General features: G+C 37.6%; 3 protein-coding genes across 4 annotated transcripts in view; 2 read left to right on the top strand and 1 right to left on the bottom strand.

Moving 5' to 3' along the window:
* Positions 1-813: 813 nt before the first annotated feature.
* Positions 814-5,155, top strand: snrpf (small nuclear ribonucleoprotein polypeptide F). The gene is made up of 4 exons (XM_022218197.2): positions 814-956; positions 2,588-2,713; positions 4,629-4,693; positions 4,897-5,155. The coding sequence occupies exons 1-4, from the start codon at positions 954-956 to the stop codon at positions 4,961-4,963; spliced, it is 261 nt and encodes an 86-aa protein (XP_022073889.1). The 5' UTR covers positions 814-953; the 3' UTR covers positions 4,964-5,155.
* An 89-nt stretch (positions 5,156-5,244) lies between these two features.
* The window catches only part of amdhd1 (amidohydrolase domain containing 1), a 22,136-nt gene continuing 5,325 nt past the window's right edge, over positions 5,245-22,055 (top strand). The window contains exons 1-10 of one of the 2 annotated variants that reach the window (XM_051948094.1): positions 5,245-5,432; positions 6,568-6,674; positions 7,327-7,391; positions 8,191-8,468; positions 9,545-9,770; positions 10,325-10,449; positions 12,092-12,185; positions 12,264-12,424; positions 14,028-14,160; positions 15,527-16,340. In XM_051948094.1, the coding sequence (XP_051804054.1) occupies positions 5,296-5,432; positions 6,568-6,674; positions 7,327-7,391; positions 8,191-8,468; positions 9,545-9,770; positions 10,325-10,449; positions 12,092-12,185; positions 12,264-12,424; positions 14,028-14,133 (1,299 nt within the window). In that variant the 5' untranslated portion in view covers positions 5,245-5,295 and the 3' untranslated portion in view covers positions 14,134-14,160; positions 15,527-16,340. Of the gene's footprint in view, positions 5,433-6,567; positions 6,675-7,326; positions 7,392-8,190; positions 8,469-9,544; positions 9,771-10,324; positions 10,450-12,091; positions 12,186-12,263; positions 12,425-14,027; positions 14,161-15,526; positions 16,341-22,055 lie in introns of those variants that run through there. The other variant, XM_051948086.1, reaches the window with a different exon arrangement.
* LOC110963734 (tetraspanin-9) overlaps positions 14,909-22,055 on the bottom strand; it is a 22,843-nt gene continuing 15,696 nt past the window's right edge. Inside the window, exons 8-9 of the mRNA XM_022212204.2 lie at positions 15,708-15,791; positions 14,909-15,623 (exon numbers count right to left, since the gene is read on the bottom strand). Coding sequence (XP_022067896.1) covers positions 15,552-15,623; positions 15,708-15,791 — 156 coding nt within the window. The 3' untranslated portion in view covers positions 14,909-15,551. The remainder of the gene's footprint in view (positions 15,624-15,707; positions 15,792-22,055) is intronic.

Below are 22,055 nucleotides of genomic sequence, written 5' to 3'. Positions count from 1 at the left end.
TTAGCTACTCCCCGAGCGCTATACTCTGAACCAACTAGTGAAAGGGAGATGTACATCACAGAAAAGTCGGTATTATGTGCTGTCTTTGTTGTGTACCCAATATTTCTAATAAACAAGTTCCCTACGCATTACCATAGTGCTGTGTTTTGCAATAAACATGTCACGCTAACAACAACAGGATACAGTTAATGTCTAAGACACATTTAGCTGTTGAAAAAGAGAATATGTTTAAACTTACCGCTTGCTAAAAGATAGTCCTGACAGCTGTGGATGACTGTTTATCATTTTCCTCCAAGAGTTTAAAAAGGATCCGGGAGATGGAACGTGATTGGTCAAAAGTAAGCCCACAGGCTCGGGACGTGATTGGCCCAACGGAACATGAGGTCATGCGCTGATTGGCTGGCTTGGGCTTACTTAGGTCTTATTTTTCTCTAACAGCAGCGTAGTGGGATCGATGCCCGCACCCCCCAAATGGTTAGTTTTTAGGTCTTTGCTATGTCATTACTTACCAACCTCTATGCAAACGAAGAAACAGAAGCCGGAGTTATATTTCAGAAAATCAGTAAGAGACAGAAACGAAAAAAGGTCAGTTTTTTTCATTTTCTGAGACCTGAAGTGGTCATCAGCAAGTGTGGAGCCAAACAGAGTATGGTGCATAGACTGTATATATATTTTTTCGTTAGTTTTCATGGTCAAAATGAGAAATCAAGTGGCCGATCTTAAAATAAAACGCGTTTTAACCGCATGCAACCTGTAAATGAGCATACCTGCAGTGCGGCCCTCCAGCCGCTGGGCGGCAGCTAATGAAAACACGGAAACTCGTCAGAGGTCTACGTGTTCTACTTCCAGTGTCGCACGAAGGCGCGTGTAACTCGCTTTGAGAACGTTGTTGTGACGAAAAGATAACAATATCTAATCTCTAACGGAACGTTATTATTTAATTTGGGCAAATCATGGTAAGTAAACGTTTTCGTCGTTACTTTCAGCTCCCTTGATACCCTTTGGGGTTGTTTTGTTAGCACTGTGCTCCGATAGGAACTCGCGTTTTTAGCGTAGTTAGCATAAGCAACGTTAGCTTCTCATTCATAACTTCGACTGAATGAAAAAAGGCGTCCCATTTATGCACCTCAGCATTACCGTGTGCTGTTTACTTACTTAAAATGTGATAGCGTAGCTTTGTGTTTTCTCTTGTCTTTAGAAGTGAAATTATTTCGCTTAAGTTTGCCCAGAACGTGTGGATAGGAAACCGCACCAAACTTCATTCAAAAAATCTTTAAATTAAGCCAGCATGTCCTTATGGGCAAACTAATTGGCTTTTGAGAACTTGCTTTTTGTAAACCTTAAAGCTTAATGTTTCTATTCTTGGATTTCCCTCAACATTAAAACATTATCTATCTATCTATCTATCTATCTATCTATCTATCTATCTATCTATCTATCTATCTATCGTGGAGTGAGTGCCATAATAACAGATAAATAAAGAGGAATAAATCAAGGAATAAAAAATAAATCTGTTAAAAAATTAGGAAATAAATATATAAATATAAAGAGGAACAAATTAAAAATAAATAAAAATGAATCTTAAAAATAAGGTAAGAAATGTTTAAATATAAAGAAAAATGAGGAATTAATAAAATAAATCTCTTAAAAATAAGGAAACAAATGTGTAATTATGAAGAGGAATAAAAAATATTTTAAAAAATAAGGAAATACATGTGTAGATATAAAGAGAAATAAATTTTAAAAAATAAGGAAATACATGTGTAAATATAAAGAGAAAAATAAAATTTAAAAATCTGTTAAAAAAATAAGGTAATACATGTGTAAGTATAAAGAGGAATAAATAAAAATAAATGAGTATGTCTATAAATTTTAAAATTAGAAGTGTTTTGTTTATAGTATTGTCCATCAGGGTTTTTTTTGGAGTATATACTACCCTTTAATGTTAATGTTACTAACCTGCCTGTTTTGTCATTTTTATTGTTTGAAAGCTGCTGAATAGGATTGATAAAGTATCTATCTATCTATCTATCTATCTATCTATCTTTCTTTCTTATGTATTTTGCTTGAGCATCCATTTTATGTTACCTTAGTATTTAACTCCAGTAATTTTCAGAGAGAAATATTGCACTTGTCGCTGCACTACATTTACCTGTACTTTTGTGATGAAGAGTTTACACAATTGAAAATATAACAAATGTCTAAAATACAACCAGTTGTCAAAGAACAAACTAATAGTTTCTTACCTTTCTTTCCTCTGACTTTTTGTACTTTTGAGCGTTTTTACATTACTGTATTGGTGTTTTTGCTCCAATAAAGGACCTGAATACTCCTTTCGCTGCTGACAATAAATACTATTCAAATACTTAAATAGCTGAATTTACAAATATAAGATTATGAATAAGAAAATGTAACTACAAAGATGTTTTCATTTGACACGTGCTTGTGTAATTCCTTGGTAGTTATTTTAATTACATTTGGGACAACTTTTACAAGTTAAAAATGAATGTAATTTTAGATTTAAGTGCCTCAATATAATATTTAGTGAGTAATTGTCTCTGCTGACCATCTTCATCTCTTCCTGCAGAGTTTACCTCTGAACCCCAAACCTTTCCTGAACGGCCTGACGGGCAAACCGGTGATGGTGAAGCTGAAGTGGGGGATGGAGTATAAGGGCTACCTGGTGTCTGTGGACGGATACATGAACATGCAGGTGTGAACAAACTGTCTAACATAAATGTTAAGTAATGGCTGTGATAGTAGCCATCCTTGTTAGTCTAGACTGAATATTTTAAGCTCTTTTGGGATATTGTGTCTTTGTTGGTGGTCTTGTAAATCAGATATAGCAATTCTAAACTAGTTTTATTGTTACACACGTGAACTGTGTTTGCCTTGTTATTCCAGTTTGACTCTAAAATATTTGAGCTGATTTTTGTTCTAATTTTTGTTCATGCTAATTTAGAGAGAACGTTTTATTTTGGAGCTGCAGATTGGAGAGACACCGAGATCCCAAAATGGCTTTTGGCCGGCCACTAGGTGGCAATGGCAGAGCAGTTTTGCCATATACCATTCAGCAGTGGCTTATAGCAGACTCAGGATTGGTATATGGCAAAATTGTGTGACTGGTGGTTTACTGCCAGAGGGAGCAGCGCGGCAATGCCAGTTGTTTATTCGGATACCAAAATTAATATCCGGATACTGCCGTAGCGAACGAATATTCGTATACTCGGGATATTCGGGTCCAGCATTGCGCTCTATATATTGTATATACTAGGGCTGCAACTAACGACGCGTCGACGAGTCGGCTGAGCACGATACGTCATCAAAAGCAAAAGTGAGCGTGCAATGCAACAGAAATCACCTTCCGACCGCAGCGCGGAACACGGACGAACATCGGCGCTTCATCGTGCATGTATTATGTATGCACGCTGCAGCGCGGATGTCCGCGTTCTATCGTAAACATGGATGCCAGCGTTTACTATACAGCTGTATCTAAACGCGGACATCTGCGCTACAGCTTGCATACATCATACATGCACGATGCAGCGCTGACGTTCGTCTGTGTTCCGCGCTCCGGTCGGAAGGGAATTTCTGTTGCATTGCACGCTCACTTCCGCTTTTGATGACGTATCGTGCTCAGATGACTCGTCGACGCGTCGTTAGGTGCAGCCCTAGTATATATTATTGTTATTTTATTAGTTACCTTTACTGTGCACTGCTGCTGTAACACAAGAAATTTCCCCTGACGTGGGGAGTAATAAAGGATTATCTTATCTTAAATCAAACACTCATACTAAGTTCTTCAAATCGGTCGTTTTGTGCTTCATGCACACGCCTTCATCTTGGAAAACACACGAAGAAAGCAATATCATGCAGCTTTAAGTTAAAGGCAATAATTTTTTCTGTTGAAGAAGGAAATAGAGCTGCTTCACGTCAGCCTAGCATCAATGAATCGATGGTGAGACGTTGGAGTCGGCAGCGTGAACTGACTCAGTGCAAAAAGACGACAAAAGCTTTCAGAGATACCATGATATCTGGACTTTAAGCTGCTACTTTTTTCACACACTTTAATTAAAAAGTTAAGAAATGTTCCTGTGTAAATATCTCATGTTACACCATGGACACCTGTGGCTTATAGACAGGTACTTCTTATGTATGTACAACCTTTTCTTTCTTTCTAAATTTAGTGGGTGCGGCTTATATTCCGTTATTCTCAATAGTCCAAAAATTACGGTAATAAAATGCTCGGAACGGGGCGAAACACCAACGAACATCAGCGTTATTAGATCAAGTTTGAAAAACAGTGGAACATATTCTGTTATCTTCTTGTAAAATGATTCATACATGCATGAAAGTCGTTGGTATTCATGAATTTAATAAAGAACTGATGGATATCGTGATGCACATAACGGCTTTGTTGACATTTTCTCCCTAGTTCTGACTTAGGGTGAATATCTGTAGGAACGGAGCTCTGACGTAGCTCCGTACATGGAAAATAATACAAACAGTTCTCACATTCTGTTTGAATTTAGGTACACAGGGATTTGAATTACAAAAAGATTAACAAAGGAAGGAAAAAACATTTATTTTGTGAGATTTTAACCTGTAAATTATTCACAATTTAACAGCTGGCAAACACAGAAGAGTATGTGGATGGAGCGCTGGCAGGACATCTGGGGGAAGTTCTCATCAGGTAATTAAACTCAGTATAAAGCAAATGTTTTTAAGTGACTTTGCCTGGAAATGTGACGCAACTTTCTTTTGCCTAAGTCTCTAGATTCCTGACTAACCCGTGTTAATCAGTAACGAGTCATTTTACAAAGAAATCGGTGCTTTAATCAAAGGGGTTTCTGTATTTCTCCCTGCAGCCTCTTACAGTCTGACTTGTCCCCACAGGTGTAATAATGTTTTATACATCCGAGGCGTAGAAGAAGAGGAAGAGGACGGAGAGATGAGGGAGTGATGTCGGCGACTGTACCTCGTAGTTGAGTTAATGTGTGTTTGTGTTTTCACCATGTGAAACAGATGAACGTTTGGGTTGGTTTTCAAGAAGCTTTGAAATGATTCTTCTTTTTCTTTTTTACTGTATGTGAGACCAATTTTGTGTTGTGATGTAAACACAATAAAAGATCATTGTGCCCTTTCTTAAAAAGTACTTTCGTCTTTTGTGGTTTTTCCACATCGTGTAGAAGGTCCGCCCCTCTCTGTGAACTTTAAACTCTCCTGGACAAATATTTGCTTGCTCCCAAACCAGTTGAAGTCCAGTCACTTGTGAAGCCTCTTCTTTCAGTCAGAATGTCCAGAAATAACAGGCTACTGGTGAAAAATGCCAAACAGGTGGTTTTGATCTGCAGCAACGGAGAGAAGTTCCTGACCAAACATGGGATGCAGAATCTTTGTGTGATTGAAAATGGCAGCGTCGTGATCGGGAAGTAAGTTTTCCAAAGACGTGATTTCAATATTTACATCCAAGCTTCTGACTGTCTGATGGCTTTAGGTCTCAGATTTGCAAACGGCTCCAGTTGAAATGCAGTTTTGGAAAGTATTAATGCACAGCAGCAGGAAGAATCAAGTAAACTGATGCACACTGGTGCCCACTAGAGGCGGCAGTGGCTCATTACACATCAGTTCCTGGACAAATTGGAAACTGCTGATTATTAGCGTCCAAGCACCGAATGTTTAAGAAATTTGGTAGGCATATGTAGCTCACCAAGATGCACAAAAATGTTATTAACAACCATAACCAAAACCTAACAAGAAGTCAGCCATTTTGAATTGTGTGGAAAAAAAAGAATTGTGTCATACTTTGACGATTTTGGACCAAGTTTTGCACATTTTCTAAAGCTATGAACTCAAACAAGGTAACCCTGACAGAGTTCAAATTTGGCCAGGATGTACAGCAGGCATGGGTGATCAAAATGCTCTGCAAAAGTCTGAGAGCGTGGAAATGGCCAAATGGTGACCAGCGGAAAGTGGCCATTTTGAATAATGATTCATATTTTGGACGGTTTTGTGTCATTTTTCAACATTTTCAAAAGTTATAAACTCAAACAGGGTAACTTCAACAGAGCTGAAATTTGCCAAGGATGTACACCAGGCATGGGTGATCAAAAGTTATCAAAATGCTCCGCGAAATGCAGAGGTGTGGAAACGGTGACCAGTGGAATACGGCCATTTTTGGTGTTTTGCCATGAAACAGGAAGTGCTGTCCAACTAGCCTCTACATGCTTCAATCTGCCTCAAACTTTACATGTGTGGTCAGAGTCCGGCCCTCATCACATCCATAGGCCAATATACACTCTCAGTTGCAACGCCACCTGCTGGACATACTTGATATGTCCACCATCAAGGATGCGAGGACCCGATCAACACTGCTTGCAGCTTTAATTCCTTCTGTTTTCTTATCATTTGTGAGGAAATGGAAGAGGAAATGCCTTGCTTATCATCTGGTGCCTTTATTTAGAACATGTGCGCCTCTGCTGTTATTAATCCAAGCTGTTGGTTCAGCTCCAAGTTGTGCTTTTTAAAGTGACGGCTGACGTTAATGAATGTGTTTTCTGCTCCCAGCGATGGGCTGATTAAAGCCGTGGGGCCTGCACAAACCATCAGAGCTCAGTATTCAGAGGCTTCGTTTGATAAAGTGATTGATGCTACAGGAATGTGCGTCCTGCCTGGTGAGTATCAGCTCATGTTTGTGTGTGTTCAGCAGCCAAAAATAACGTTCTGTATCAACATGCAAGCAGCAATTTTGGACTGGTGGTGAAAAGTACTCAAGTAGAATTTAAAAGCCCCTCTGGTTTCCATTAGTGTCACAGAAAAAACATGAAATAATCTGTTTTTACCTATGTTACGTGGATCTGACAGTTATATGTACTTATTAGATTTCGGACACGTTTCTATTAAACTAAATTAATCCAACCTTTCTGGCTTGTTCTCTTGCCACAGTGTAGTTCATGTTTTAGTTTAAGTTGTTAATAATTTGCCTCCTTGGACTACATCTGCACTAATAAGTTATTTTAGAACACAACTTTCTGCTATATTTATGTATCTATTGTCCAATTCACACATTTTTGGACCACTAAAATGTTGTTTATAGCCATGATTACTACATATTTGTAGATTTTTCGATGCCTTTATCTCACATTAATCATTGTAGGACCCCTTAGATTTCACTTGTGACTCTTTGAAGGGACCTGCACCAAAGGTTGGGAAACAGCGGTCAGAACGGCCTGACGGTTGACGTTAGCGTGACTCGATGTGAAAATAAACTGCTGCTGATTTGATCTACAAATCCATGAATAACATTTAAAAATCTTCTTGTTCCAGGATTGGTTGATGCTCACACCCACCCAGTCTGGGCTGGAGACAGGGTGCATGAATTTGCTATGAAGGTAAATTATGACACAGTATATTTTAATCTGACTTCCAGGACTGAGCTGCATCTGGGTCAATGTATAATCGTGGGAATAAGCTCATTTTATTATCGTTTAGCTAATGAGAAGGTGGTTGTTATTAAATTCGGATGGTTATTTAGTTGATATTTTAGTGATATCCAGTCATTTTTTATTAAAAACCGGAGCACAAAATGACAAAAACCAAGACACAAAGTGACAAAACGAGACAAAAAATGACAACAAGGAGACAGAAAACAAGAAAAGTACGACAGAAAATGACAAAAAGGAGACGGAAAATGACAAAACTGAGACAAAATGACAAAACTGAGACAGAAAACAGCAAAACCGAGACAAAAAAATGACACACTGTGACACAAAATGACAAAAACAAGACTGAAAACGACAACAAGGAGACAGAAAACAACAAAAATACGACAGAAAATAACAAAAACGAAACGGAAGACGACAAAACTGAGACAGAAAACGACAAAATGAGAGACAAAACGACAAAAATGGGACGGAAAACAGCAAAACTGATACACAAAATGACAAAAGCAAGACACAAAACGAGAAAAACCAAGACACAAAACGACAAAAACAAGACAGAAAATGACAAAAACAAGACAGAAAATGACAAAACTGAGACAAAATGATAAAAACGAGACATGAAGCAACAAAACCGGTACACAAATCAACAAAAACTAGATAGAAAATGACAAAACGAGACTTGACCAGTTGGGCTATCTGGGCGCCGCTTGCAGCGACACTCCTGACAAAATGTATTCTCTGTTTGCAGCTGGCCGGCGCCACCTACATGGAAGTGCACCGGGCCGGAGGAGGGATCCACTTCACGGTGCAGCACACTCGAGCTGCCGCCGCCTCGGACCTGCTGACGTCCCTCAGCAACAGGTTGGCTCGGATGCAGCGATCGGGAACCACCCTGGTGGAGTGTAAGAGTGGATATGGCCTGGAGCTGCAGACTGAGCTCAAGATGCTGCAGGTGATCGAGGAGGCCAGACGCTCTCTGCCCATCAGCATCTCCTCAACCTACTGTGGAGCTCATGCAGTGCCCAAGTAAGTAAGTTATGTACTCTGTAGCTCCCCCCTGCCCTCAGGAAGACATTACAGGACCTTTAGAGCCACAACCAACAGACTCAAACAGCTTTTATAATAAAATCATAATCATAGAATCATCCACTGTTGTCAAAAAAGCATCCACTAGTGACATAAAATCGTCCACTAGTGACATAAAATCATCCACTAATGACATAAAATAGTCCACAAAGGACATAAAATCATCCACTAATGACATAAAATCATCCACTAGTGACATAAAAATCATCCACTAGTGACATAAAATCGTCCACTAATGACAAAATCTTCTACTAATGACATAAAATTGTCCAGTAACGACATAAAATCTTCCACTAAAGACATAAAATCATCCACTAATGACATAAAATCATTCACTAGTGACATAAAATCGTCCACTAATGACAAAATCTTCCACTAATGACATAAAATTGTCCAGTAACGACATAAAATCTTCCACTAAAGACATAAAATCATCCACTAGTGACATAAAATTGTCCACTAATGGCATAAAATCATCCACTAATGACATAAAATAGTCCACAAAGGACATAAAATCATCCACTAATGACATAAAATCATCCACTAGTGACATAAAAATCATCCACTAGTGACATAAAATCGTCCACTAATGACAAAATCTTCCACTAATGACATAAAATTGTCCAGTAACGACATAAAATCTTCCACTAAAGACATAAAATCATCCACTAATGACATAAAATCGTCCACTAATGACATAAAATCATCCACTAGTGACATAAAATCGTCCACTAATGACAAAATCTTCCACTAATGACATAAAATTGTCCAGTAACGACATAAAATCTTCCACTAAAGACATAAAATCATCCACTAGTGACATAAAATCGTCCACTAGTGACATAAAATCGTCCACTAGTGACATCAAATCATCTTGGTTCTACCCTTCTTTATCGCGTCTGTTTGCTATATGTTCTATTCTATTCTATTCTATTCTATTCTATTCTATTCTATTCTATTCTACTCTATTCTATTCCATTCCTTGACTGTTAATCTTTTACCGTCTTTACTCTCAGGGGGAAGACAGTTGCAGAAGCCACTCAGGACGTCCTCCAGGTCCAGCTGCCTCGGCTGAAACAGCTCATGTCTGCCGGGACTCTCAGAGTGGACAACATCGATGTGTTTTGTGAGCACGGAGTGTTCGACCTCGACTCCACTCGCTCTATCCTGCAGGCTGGGAAAGACATGGGCCTCAACATCAACTTCCATGGAGATGAGCTTCATCCCATGAACTCTGCTCAGGTATCAGTCACTTCTGAAAAGTGAGACACAAAACGACAGAGGCGAGAAATAAACTGACAAAAAAAGAGACAAAAGACGCAAAACAAAACAAAAAGAGTAAAAATTAAGACGCAAAAGTTCCAGAGACAAAAATAGGCAAATGAGACAAAAAAATTACACAAATGGCACAAACGGGACAAAAAATGACATAAGTGTGAAACATAAACGATACACAAACAGTGAATAAAGCAAAACACACGACAAAAAATACGAGCGAGACAAAAAGGAAATACAAAAAAAAAACAGACAAAATATTACAGAAATGAGACACAAAATGACAAAAGAACAATCTAGCGTTTTACTTTATGATCAGAACAACTTGTCCTGGTCTATAAATTATTTTAAATTTATAGTTTAACTAATGTACAATCTGCAGTTAATGTCTTCTCTGTAATTTTGACACTTTGAGGGCCGGATTGGACCCTCTGGAGGGCCGGTTTTGGCCCGTGGGCCTCATGTTTACCCCCTGGTTTAAACACTATAATGTAAACCTGAAAGTATTTATTGTGCTTCAGTTGGGAGCCGAGCTTGGAGCTTCAGCCATCAGCCACCTGGAGGAGGCCACAGATGAAGGGATCGCTGCCATGGCCAAAGCAAAGACTGCTGCCGTCCTCCTGCCGACGACGGCCTACATCCTCCGGTACTGGAACACACACACCACCAGGGCTGCCAGCTCTCACGCTTTGGCCGTGAGACACACGCAACTCAGTCCCTTCACACGCTCTCACGCCACACTCCAAATTTCACACGGGCAAAAACAAAAAAAGTTCCACTTTGCTGTTATGGGAATATGTAACCTTTGGGGAAATCCAGTTCGTGATTTTACTCCAGAGAACGCCAGGTTTCTGAAAATCCGGTCCATATGTTCCATCCTACACACTCCCCAGTCATTGTGCAGCTGTCAGGGTGGCTGCCATAGAATAACAGTTCATTGCACATGTAAGAATACAGTAATTTTTAAAACTGTTCAAATTCTTATAATATGGACTAATCCAATTTATTATTTGGTTTTTAAGAGACTAATCAACAATTAAAATAACTTTCTCCACTAAAACTAATAATCATGAGGTCAAATAGAAGGAACAGTTTTAAATCCTGCAGTCCCACGACGACAAGAATAAAGTTTGTCAACAAAAACTAAATCTGTTGGTGGATTCCATTAAAGTCCTAATAAACGATCATAAAGTGTGATACTAAAGGTTTGTGGTGCTAAAAATCTCAAAGTAAAGATATCAAGTTGAACATCTGGATGGAGGTTGATAAAAGTTGACCTCCCTTCATTTCTCTGGAGCCGATTCCATGGATTTTAGGGATGCTGGTTAAAGACCTGCTCTTCTAGTCGTCTTACTTCTAGTCGCTGTAAAAAGTCACTCCATCCTCACCGACTTCAACACCTCTTCATGACGACTTGTTCTGCCTCTGACCTCGCGGAAACTCCAGAAACTCGGGAAACCCGTTGAGACTCGGATTTTCGAAAAACTCATCGGGCGGGGGAAGGTGTGGTCGTAAAATATTAAGAAAATATTAGTTTTTGTCTTTTTTATTGACCAAACTTTTCAGGAAGTAGATGAAGAATAATTAAAGCTCTCATGTAGAAGTCCAGCTTATTTTGGATCCTTGTGGAGAGTTTAGTCTTAGAGTTTGTAAAGCTGTTGAGTTTTTAGAGTCACATGGATTGTTTTAACATTTAGTAGAGAGTTTAGTGTCTGACTGTAATCCTGTTCAGTGAATGGATCATTTAAGTGATGAAGACATGTTCTGTTTTTGCTTCAGCACTTTTTATTGTTTAGTTGCTGATGTGGTCAACTAGAAGCTGTTGAGTGCATTAAAATCCTCCAAGACAAATGTTACAAAGTGGTTGCTGGAGTTGTTTCAATCATGCAGATATTTATGGAAAACACTGAAATGTGTTGTGCTCATCCAGCCACAGAACTTTCATCCATATTTTACATGAAGAACCATTTTCAATACTGTCTGCCCTTGCTCTGTTTTTTTCTGATTTTTTTTAAGCTCAAAGTTTTTTTATTATCCCTTAATGTTATCTCTATAATAAGATTTTAACCGGAAAAATTATCTTAAATTACACAAGAATGCAGGAAATAGGATCAATAATTTTCTAAATGTTCTGTAGGAGGGTCCGCAGACCTCCTGTCAGCATCCTGCACAAAACAAGTCTCACTGTAAGGTCTGGTCACAAGTTGGCAGCCCTGCACCACCCTACACACACACCACCCTACACACACTCCTCATGGATGTTTAGTAATGTGTGTGTGTGTGTTTAGGCTGCCCCAGCCTCGAGCCAGAGACATGCTGGACGCCGGAGTGATCGTCGCCCTCGGCAGCGACTTCAACCCCAACGCCTACTGCTGCTCCATGGTGAGTCCTGGACGTCTGAAGTCTGTCTCCTCCTGTCCCCTGTCCTACCATGTCTCTGTCCTGTGTGTCCTCCTCCAGCCCATAGTCATGCACCTGGCCTGTGTGAACATGAGGATGTCCATGTCTGAGGCTCTGGCTGCGGCCACCATCAACGCAGCCTTCGCCCTGGGGTGCTCTCAAACACACGGGTCTCTGGAGGTCGACAAACATGGAGACCTGCTGATCCTCAACGCCCCACGGTAAATCAACACACAAATACAGTACATCTACACACAAAGACGGTAAATCAACACACAAAGACGGTAAATCAACACACAAATACGGTAAATCAACACACAAAGACGGTAAATCAACACACAAAGACGGTAAATCAACACACAAATACGGTAAATCAACACACAAAGACGGTAAATCAACACACAAATGCGGTAAATCAACACACAAATACAGTAAATCTACACACAAAGACGGTAAATCTACACACAAAGACGGTAAATCAACACACAAAGACGGTAAATCTGCACACAAATACAGTAAATCAACACACAAAGTAAATCAACATGTAAAGACGGACTTTTGTCGTTTGTCTCATGTTTTTGTCGTTTTGTGTTTCCTTTTTGTCTCGCTTGTGTTTTTTGTCTTGTTTTTGTTATTTTGTGTTTTGCTTTATTCATTGTTTTGTGTGTCATTTTGTTGTTTTTCTTTCAAGCTTCTGTCATTTTTTATCCCATTTGTGTCATTTGTGTAAGTATTTCTTGTCGCTTTGTCACTTTTTTGTCAATTTTTTTGTCTTTTTGTTTTGTTTCGTGTCATTTGTCTCACGTTTTTGTCGTTTTGTTTCTTGTTTTTGTCATTTTTTTCCTTTTTATCTCTTGTGTTTTTTTCTTATTTTTGTCATTTTGTGTTTCGCTTTATTTTGTGTATTGTTTGTGTCGTTTTGTGTTTGTCTTCCTCATGTTGTCTGCTTTTGTCATTGTTTCTCGCTTTTGTCGTTCTTTGTCTTGTTTTTGTCATTTGTCCATTTTCTTGTTGCTTTGTAACTTTTTTTTAAATTTTTTGCCTCTTTTTTGTTTTGTTTCATTTGTCTCTTTTTTGTCATTTTGTTTCTCACTTTTGTCATTTTGTGTCAAATTTTTTCAATATTTTGGCTTGGTTTTTGTATTTGTCTCATGTTTTTGTCGTTTTGTTTCTCCTTTTGGTTGTTTTGTGTTTCCTTTTTGTCTCGCTTGTGTTTTTTGTCTACTATTTTTGTCGTTTTGTTTCTCGCTTTTGCCATTTCTTGTCTTACTTTAGTCGGTTCATTTTTTTGTCCCTTTATAACTTTCTTGTCTAATTTATTGTCTCTTTTTGTTTTGTTTCATGTCGTTTGTCTCATTTTCACCTAATGATAAAATAATGTCCTCTGCAGGGAATATTAACCTGACATCATGATCTGACCAATAGATTTAGAAACGTTTAATGGTGTCAAAACTGTCACTCCTACCATACAGACGTAGAAAAATTACCAACTCTTACAGTATTAAGACGATGCACAGCTCAAGATCTGTTTTTTGTGGGGGTGTTGATCACTGCTAAGAACTACTCCAGGATTTCAGACAATCCTGCTGCCTCTGAATTCTCACTTCTCTTGGTGATTTTTTTTTTATCTAAAGTTCATTCAGTACTGGCCTCTTGTAGCTGAATGAATGAGATCACATTCACAGTGATTTCTGACCGTTTGTAGGGTGATTCCTTACATTAAAAAGTAGTTTTCTAAATGTAAAGTTTAACCAACCACACACTGGTGGCATGTTTCTATAAAAACAACTGTGAGTAAAACAGACCTGTCCTCTACATGTACAGGTGGGAGCATCTGATTTACCAGTTGGGAGGACATCAGGAGATCATCCGTTACGTTGTGATCAAAGGGAACGTCGTCCACGATAACGACAAAATCATGGACTTGTAACGACAGAAGATCTCCCTGCTGGTTCAGGTGAGTAACTGACTGCAAGAGCACATGTACTCATTTTCGTCATTTTGTCTCGTTATCGTTTTGTGGCTCGTTTTTGTCATTTCGTGTCTTGTTTTGTCATTTTCTGTCTCATTTTTGTCGTTTTCTGTCTCGCTTTTGTCTTTTGTGTCTCGGTTTTGTCGTTTTGCACCTCATGTTTGTCATTGTGTCTCATTGCTGTCGTTTTGTCTCGTTTTTGTCATTTTCTGGCTCGTTTTTGTCTTTTGTGTCTCAGTTTTGTCGTTTTGCCTCGTGTTTGTCATTTCGTGTCTCGTTTTTTGGCTCATTTTTGTCGTTTTGTATCTTGGTTTTGTCGTTTTCTGTCTCTTTTTTGTTGCTTCGTGTCGTTTTTGTCATTTTCTGGCTCGTTTTTGTCGTGTCTTGTATCGATTTTGTCGTTTTCTGTCTTGGTTTTTTCGTTTTGTGTCTCGTTTGTTTTCTCATTTTTGCTGTTTTATGTCTCAGTTATGTCATTTTCTGTCTCGTTTTTCTCTTTTGTGTCTCAGTTTTGTCATTTTGCGCCTCTTTTTTGTCATTTCGTGTATGGGTTTGTCGTTTGTGTCTCGTATATGTTGCTTTGTGTATGAATTTTGTGTCAGTTTTGTTGTTTCATATCCCGTTTTCTGTCTTTTTTTGTCATTTTGTGTCTTGGTTTTGTCGTTTTCTGTCTCGTTTTTGTCATTTTGTGAAGGCAGCTTAAAAGTCATTTACCACAAACGGAAACACACCGTTTTTACATGAAGAGTTCTCTGGCTTTATTGAACATGTTAGTACACAATGCTTTTTTTATTTAAGTGTTTTTTCCACAGGCAATGCTCTTAACGTGATCCTATATTTTCAGGCCTTATCCACACATACATTAGTGTTTTATAGATATTTTGACCTTTTGTTTACATGAAAATATGGTTTCAAATCACTGAAAACTGTAGTGTAGATAGGAAAAAGAGTTTCTGACATCAGACAACCTTGCTAACAGGATGCATGTCATTATTGGTAACCTGTTAGAGCTCGCATGTCCTTTTTTCAGGCTTCTGATTGGCCAACACCTCTTTACAGTTTGTGTTCTATCACCACCTGTTGCTCTTGAAGGCACTTTATGTTTTTGTGTTTTCATGTACATGTGGCCGAGGCTTCAGTCTTTTTGCTCTCTATATTCTGACTGTCAGAGACCAATCCTCATCAAGTAACTTTACATATTATAGCATGATTTAAAAACAACAAAACACTACTTTAAAATGCTATTCACAACAATAACTGGGTGCAAAAAGGAAAAAATGCGAGCTAAAAGACTGTAGTGGCACATGTGATAACTGACTTTTACTAGAAAATAATGCAGTGATATTTTTAGGACCCAAGCTTCAACGACAGTCGTCTCAGGCTTCGTACTTCTTCCCTGCTCGGTGGATCTGTTGGTAAAGAGTCATGGAGAATGCCATACCGAGCAGCTGGGGACGAAAAGAATAATAATAAAAAAAACGTTATTGAGTGCGAACACACAAGGATTTATGACCACTAAAGTGGCTGCTCACCTGTATGACTAACACACACATGGCGATGGTTCCCAGAAGGTGCTTGTTGTCGTCCAGCCACGCCTCCACCTTCTCATAGCAACCCTGAAAACACACACCAACAATGAGATCATCACAAGAAGTCCACACAGAAGACAACTGCAGCTCCTGTTGCTTTCATATCAACCTGAGGACAGATAGTTTGTTTGAAAAAGATTATACTTTAAACAGGATTACTTTTCCATTTATAGAAGAAGTTAGGCAGTGTGTGTGACGAATTGTTTCTTTCACAGGTTTATACTATTTATCCTTAGTACTTGCATTGGGTATAGACCCATAATAACATTCATTCCTGCTAATGTTTTTATCTCTTTATTATTATTACTATTTTTTTCTTTTTTAAAAAAAGTTATCCACTCTTACACTTGATTTTTGTCTCTAAATTAAAAGGTCTGGGAGGGTTATATTGGGTCTTTGAATGTTTTATGTGTGTGTGTGTGTGGTTGGGGGAGGGGTTGACTGTGTCTCATTTGCACTTTATGTCTTGAATTTGCTTCATAAAAACAAAAAAAAGGTGATAATTGCTTTGGTTTAGTATTGAGGTCATAGTGGGTGATGGTGTTGGAAATAAAAACTAACCTTGAATGTTTCTAACCTGCCTGTCCTGTCTTTTTGTGAATCTGCCAAGAAACGGTGAAGTTATGACGGACGCCGTATGTTTGTTTCATCCAAAATGTCACAAAAAAGTGATAGTTTAGTATGTGGTCCACAATTTGACAGAAAAAGTCATAGTTTAGCATGTCGTTCGAAAATGGACAAAAAACGTCATAGTTTAGTATGTCGTCCGAAAAACGCTAAAAAAAAAGACATGGTTTAGTATGTCGTCTGAAAATGGACAAAATTGGCATTCTGTATCTGAAAATGAACAAAAGCATCATAGTTTACTATGCATTCTGAAAATGGGCAAAAAATGTCAGTTTAGTATGTCGTCCAAAAATGGACAAAAACGTCATAGTTTAGTATGTTGTCAAAAATGGACAAAAACGTCAGTTTAGTATGTCGTCCGAAAATGAACAAAAAACGTCATAGTTTAGTATGTCGTCCGAAAATACACAAAAAACGTCATGTCATCCGAAAATGGACAAAAAACGTGATAGTTTACTATGCATTCTGAAAATTGACAAAGAACGTCATAGTTTAGTATGTCGTCCGAAAATGGAGTAAAAAACACCATAGTTTAGTATGTCGTCAAAAATGGACAAAAAATGGCATTCTGTGTCCGAAAATGAACAAAAGCGTCAGAGTTTACTATGCTGTCTGAAAATCGACAAAAAACGTCATAGTTTAGTATGTCGTCCAAAAATGGACAAAAACATCATAGTTTAGTATGTCGTCCGAAAATGGACAAAAAAACGTCATAGTTTAGTATGTCGTCCGAAAATGGACAAAAAACGTCATAGTTTAGTATGTCGTCAAAAATGGACAAAAAAGGTCATAGTTTAGTATGTCGTCCGAAAATGGACAAAAAACGTCAGAGTTTAGTATGTCGTCAAAAATGGACAAAAAAGGTCAGTTTAGTATGTCGTCCGAAAATGAACAAAAAAGTCACAGTTTAGTATGTCGTCAAAAATGGACAAAAAAACGTCATAGTTTAGTATGTCGTCCGAAAATGGACAAAAAAACGTCATAGTTTAGTATGTCGTCCGAAAATGGACAAAAAACGTCATAGTTTAGTATGTCGTCCGAAAATGGACAAAAACGTCATAGTTTAGTATGTCGTCAAAAATGGACAAAAACGTCATAGTTTAGTATGTCGTCAAAAATGGACAAAAACGTCAGTTTAGTATGTCGTCCGAAAATGAACAAAAAAGTCACAGTTTAGTATGTCGTCAAAAATGGACAAAAAAACGTCATAGTTTAGTATGTCGTCCGAAAATGGACAAAAAAACGTCACAGTTTAGTATGTCGTCCGAAAATGGACAAAAAACGTCATAGTTTAGTATGTCGTCCGAAAATGAACAAAAAAGTCATAGTTTAGTATGTCGTCAAAAATGGACAAAAAACGTCATAGTTGAGTATGTCGTCCGAAAATGGAGTAAAAAAACGTCATAGTTTAGTATGCCGTCCGAAAATGGACAAAAAAGTCATAGTTTAGTATGTCGTCAAAAATGGACAAAAAACGTCATAGTTGAGTATGTCGTCCGAAAATGGAGTAAAAAAACATCATAGTTTAGTATGCCGTCCGAAAATGGACAAAAAACACCATAGTTTAGTATGTCGTCAAAAATGGACAAAAAATGGCATTCTGTGTCCGAAAATGAACAAAAGCGTCATAGTTTACTATGCATTCTGAAAATCGACAAAGAACGTCATAGTTTAGTATGTCGTCCGAAAATGGACAAAACCATCATAGTTTAGTATGTCGTCCGAAAATGGACAAAAATGTCATAGTTTAGTATGTCGTCCGAAAATGGACAAAAACGTCATAGTTTAGTATGTCGTCCGAAAATGGACAAAAACGTCATAGTTTAGTATGTCGTCAAAAATGGACAAAAACGTCATAGTGTAGTATGTTGTCAAAAATGGACAAAAACGTCAGTTTAGTATGTCGTCCGAAAATGAACAAAAAAGTCATAGTTTAGTATGTCGTCAAAAATGGACAAAAAACGTCATAGTTGAGTATGTCGTCCGAAAATGGAGTAAAAAACGTCATAGTTTAGTATGCCGTCCGAAAATGGACAAAAAACACCATAGTTTAGTATGTCGTCAAAAATGGACAAAAAATGGCATTCTGTGTCCGAAAATGAAAAAAAGCGTCATAGTTTACTATGCATTCTGAAAATCGACAAAGAACGTCATAGTTTAGTATGTCGTCCGAAAATGGACAAAAACGTCATAGTTTAGTATGTCGTCAAAAATGGACAAAAACGTCATAGTTTAGTATGTCGTCCGAAAATGGACAAAAAACGTCATAGTTTAGTATGTCATCCGACAATAAACAAAAAGCGTCATGTCATCCGAAAATGAACAAAAGCGTCATAGTTTACTATGCATTCTGAAAATCGACAAAGAACGTCATAGTTTAGTATGTCGTCCGAAAATGGACAAAAACATCATAGTTTAGTATGTCGTCCGAAAATGGACAAAAAAAGGTCATAGTTTAGTATGTCGTCCGAAAATGGACAAAAAACGTCATAGTTTAGTATGTCGTCCGAAAATGGACAAAAAATGTCAGTTTAGTATGTCGTCCGAAAATGGACAAAAACGTCATAGTTTAGTATGTCGTCCGAAAATGGACAAAAACGTCATAGTTTAGTATGCCGTCAAAAATGGACAAAAACGTCATAGTTTAGTATGTCGTCAAAAATGGACAAAAACGTCAGTTTAGTATGTCGTCCGAAAATGGACAAAAACGTCATAGTTTAGTATGTCGTCAAAAATGGACAAAAACGTCAGTTTAGTATGTCGTCCGAAAATGAACAAAAAAGTCATAGTTTAGTATGTCGTCAAAAATGGACAAAAAACGTCATAGTTGAGTATGTCGTCCGAAAATGGAGTAAAAAACGTCATAGTTTAGTATGTCGTCGAAAATGGACAAAAACATCATAGTTTAGTATGTCGTCCGAAAATGGACAAAAAACGTCAGTTTCGTATGTCATCCGACAATAAACAAAAAACGTCATGTCATCCGAAAATGTACAAAAAACGTCATAGTTTAATATGTCGTCAAAAATGGACAAAAAATGGCATTCTGTGTCCGAAAATGAACAAAAGCGTCATAGTTTACTATGCATTCTGAAAATTGACAAAGAACGTCATAGTTTAGTATGTCGTCTGAAAATGAACAAAAACGTCATAGTTTAGTATGCCGTCCGAAAATGGACAAAAAACACCATAGTTTAGTATGTCGTCAAAAATGGACAAAAAATGGCATTCTGTGTCCGAAAATGAACAAAAGCGTCAGAGTTTACTATGCTGTCTGAAAATCGACAAAAAACGTCATAGTTTAGTATGTCGTCCGAAAATGGACAAAAAAACGTCATAGTTTAGTATGTCGTCCGAAAATGGAGTAAAAAACGTCATAGTTTAGTATGTCGTCCGAAAATGGACAAAAAACGTCATAGTTTAGTATGTCGTCAAAAATGGACAAAAAAGGTCATAGTTTAGTATGTCGTCCGAAAATGGACAAAAAACGTCAGAGTTTAGTATGTCGTCAAAAATGGACAAAAAAGGTCAGTTTAGTATGTCGTCCGAAAATGAACAAAAAAGTCACAGTTTAGTATGTCGTCAAAAATGGACAAAAAAACGTCATAGTTTAGTATGTCGTCCGAAAATGGACAAAAAAACGTCATAGTTTAGTATGTCGTCCGAAAATGGACAAAAAACGTCATAGTTTAGTATGTCGTCCGAAAATGGACAAAAACGTCATAGTTTAGTATGTCGTCAAAAATGGACAAAAACGTCATAGTTTAGTATGTCGTCAAAAATGGACAAAAACGTCAGTTTAGTATGTCGTCCGAAAATGAACAAAAAAGTCACAGTTTAGTATGTCGTCAAAAATGGACAAAAAAACGTCATAGTTTAGTATGTCGTCCGAAAATGGACAAAAAAACGTCACAGTTTAGTATGTCGTCCGAAAATGGACAAAAAACGTCATAGTTTAGTATGTCGTCCGAAAATGAACAAAAAAGTCATAGTTTAGTATGTCGTCAAAAATGGACAAAAAACGTCATAGTTGAGTATGTCGTCCGAAAATGGAGTAAAAAAACATCATAGTTTAGTATGCCGTCCGAAAATGGACAAAAAACACCATAGTTTAGTATGTCGTCAAAAATGGACAAAAAATGGCATTCTGTGTCCGAAAATGAACAAAAGCGTCATAGTTTACTATGCATTCTGAAAATCGACAAAGAACGTCATAGTTTAGTATGTCGTCCGAAAATGGACAAAACCATCATAGTTTAGTATGTCGTCCGAAAATGGACAAAAAATGTCATAGTTTAGTATGTCGTCCGAAAATGGACAAAAACGTCATAGTTTAGTATGTCGTCCGAAAATGGACAAAAACGTCATAGTTTAGTATGTCGTCAAAAATGGACAAAAACGTCATAGTGTAGTATGTTGTCAAAAATGGACAAAAACGTCAGTTTAGTATGTCGTCCGAAAATGAACAAAAAAGTCATAGTTTAGTATGTCGTCAAAAATGGACAAAAAACGTCATAGTTGAGTATGTCGTCCGAAAATGGAGTAAAAAACGTCATAGTTTAGTATGCCGTCCGAAAATGGACAAAAAACACCATAGTTTAGTATGTCGTCAAAAATGGACAAAAAATGGCATTCTGTGTCCGAAAATGAAAAAAGCGTCATAGTTTACTATGCATTCTGAAAATCGACAAAGAACGTCATAGTTTAGTATGTCGTCCGAAAATGGACAAAAACGTCATAGTTTAGTATGTCGTCAAAAATGGACAAAAACGTCATAGTTTAGTATGTCGTCCGAAAATGGACAAAAAACGTCATAGTTTAGTATGTCATCCGACAATAAACAAAAAGCGTCATGTCATCCGAAAATGAACAAAAGCGTCATAGTTTACTATGCATTCTGAAAATCGACAAAGAACGTCATAGTTTAGTATGTCGTCCGAAAATGGACAAAAACATCATAGTTTAGTATGTCGTCCGAAAATGGACAAAAAAAGGTCATAGTTTAGTATGTCGTCCGAAAATGGACAAAAAACGTCATAGTTTAGTATGTCGTCCGAAAATGGACAAAAAATGTCAGTTTAGTATGTCGTCCGAAAATGGACAAAAACGTCATAGTTTAGTATGTCGTCCGAAAATGGACAAAAACGTCATAGTTTAGTATGCCGTCAAAAATGGACAAAAACGTCATAGTTTAGTATGTCGTCAAAAATGGACAAAAACGTCAGTTTAGTATGTCGTCCGAAAATGGACAAAAACGTCATAGTTTAGTATGTCGTCAAAAATGGACAAAAACGTCAGTTTAGTATGTCGTCCGAAAATGAACAAAAAAGTCATAGTTTAGTATGTCGTCAAAAATGGACAAAAAACGTCATAGTTGAGTATGTCGTCCGAAAATGGAGTAAAAAACGTCATAGTTTAGTATGTCGTCGAAAATGGACAAAAACATCATAGTTTAGTATGTCGTCCGAAAATGGACAAAAAACGTCAGTTTCGTATGTCATCCGACAATAAACAAAAAACGTCATGTCATCCGAAAATGTACAAAAAACGTCATAGTTTAATATGTCGTCAAAAATGGACAAAAAATGGCATTCTGTGTCCGAAAATGAACAAAAGCGTCATAGTTTACTATGCATTCTGAAAATTGACAAAGAACGTCATAGT

This window comes from Acanthochromis polyacanthus, chromosome 1 (assembly GCF_021347895.1).
Source record: "Acanthochromis polyacanthus isolate Apoly-LR-REF ecotype Palm Island chromosome 1, KAUST_Apoly_ChrSc, whole genome shotgun sequence".
Lineage (NCBI taxonomy): Eukaryota > Metazoa > Chordata > Actinopteri > Pomacentridae > Acanthochromis > Acanthochromis polyacanthus.
The sequence above is the reverse complement of the archived record's forward strand: the minus strand, read 5'-3'. Positions and strand labels throughout refer to the sequence as shown.

Excerpts from the sequence above, each read along its gene's own strand:
- snrpf (XM_022218197.2), top strand. Across the intron at positions 2,714-4,628 it reads ACGGATACATGAACATGCAG|CTGGCAAACACAGAAGAGTA; the intron begins GTGTGAACAAAC and ends ACAATTTAACAG. Across the intron at positions 4,694-4,896 it reads CTGGGGGAAGTTCTCATCAG|GTGTAATAATGTTTTATACA; the intron begins GTAATTAAACTC and ends TTGTCCCCACAG.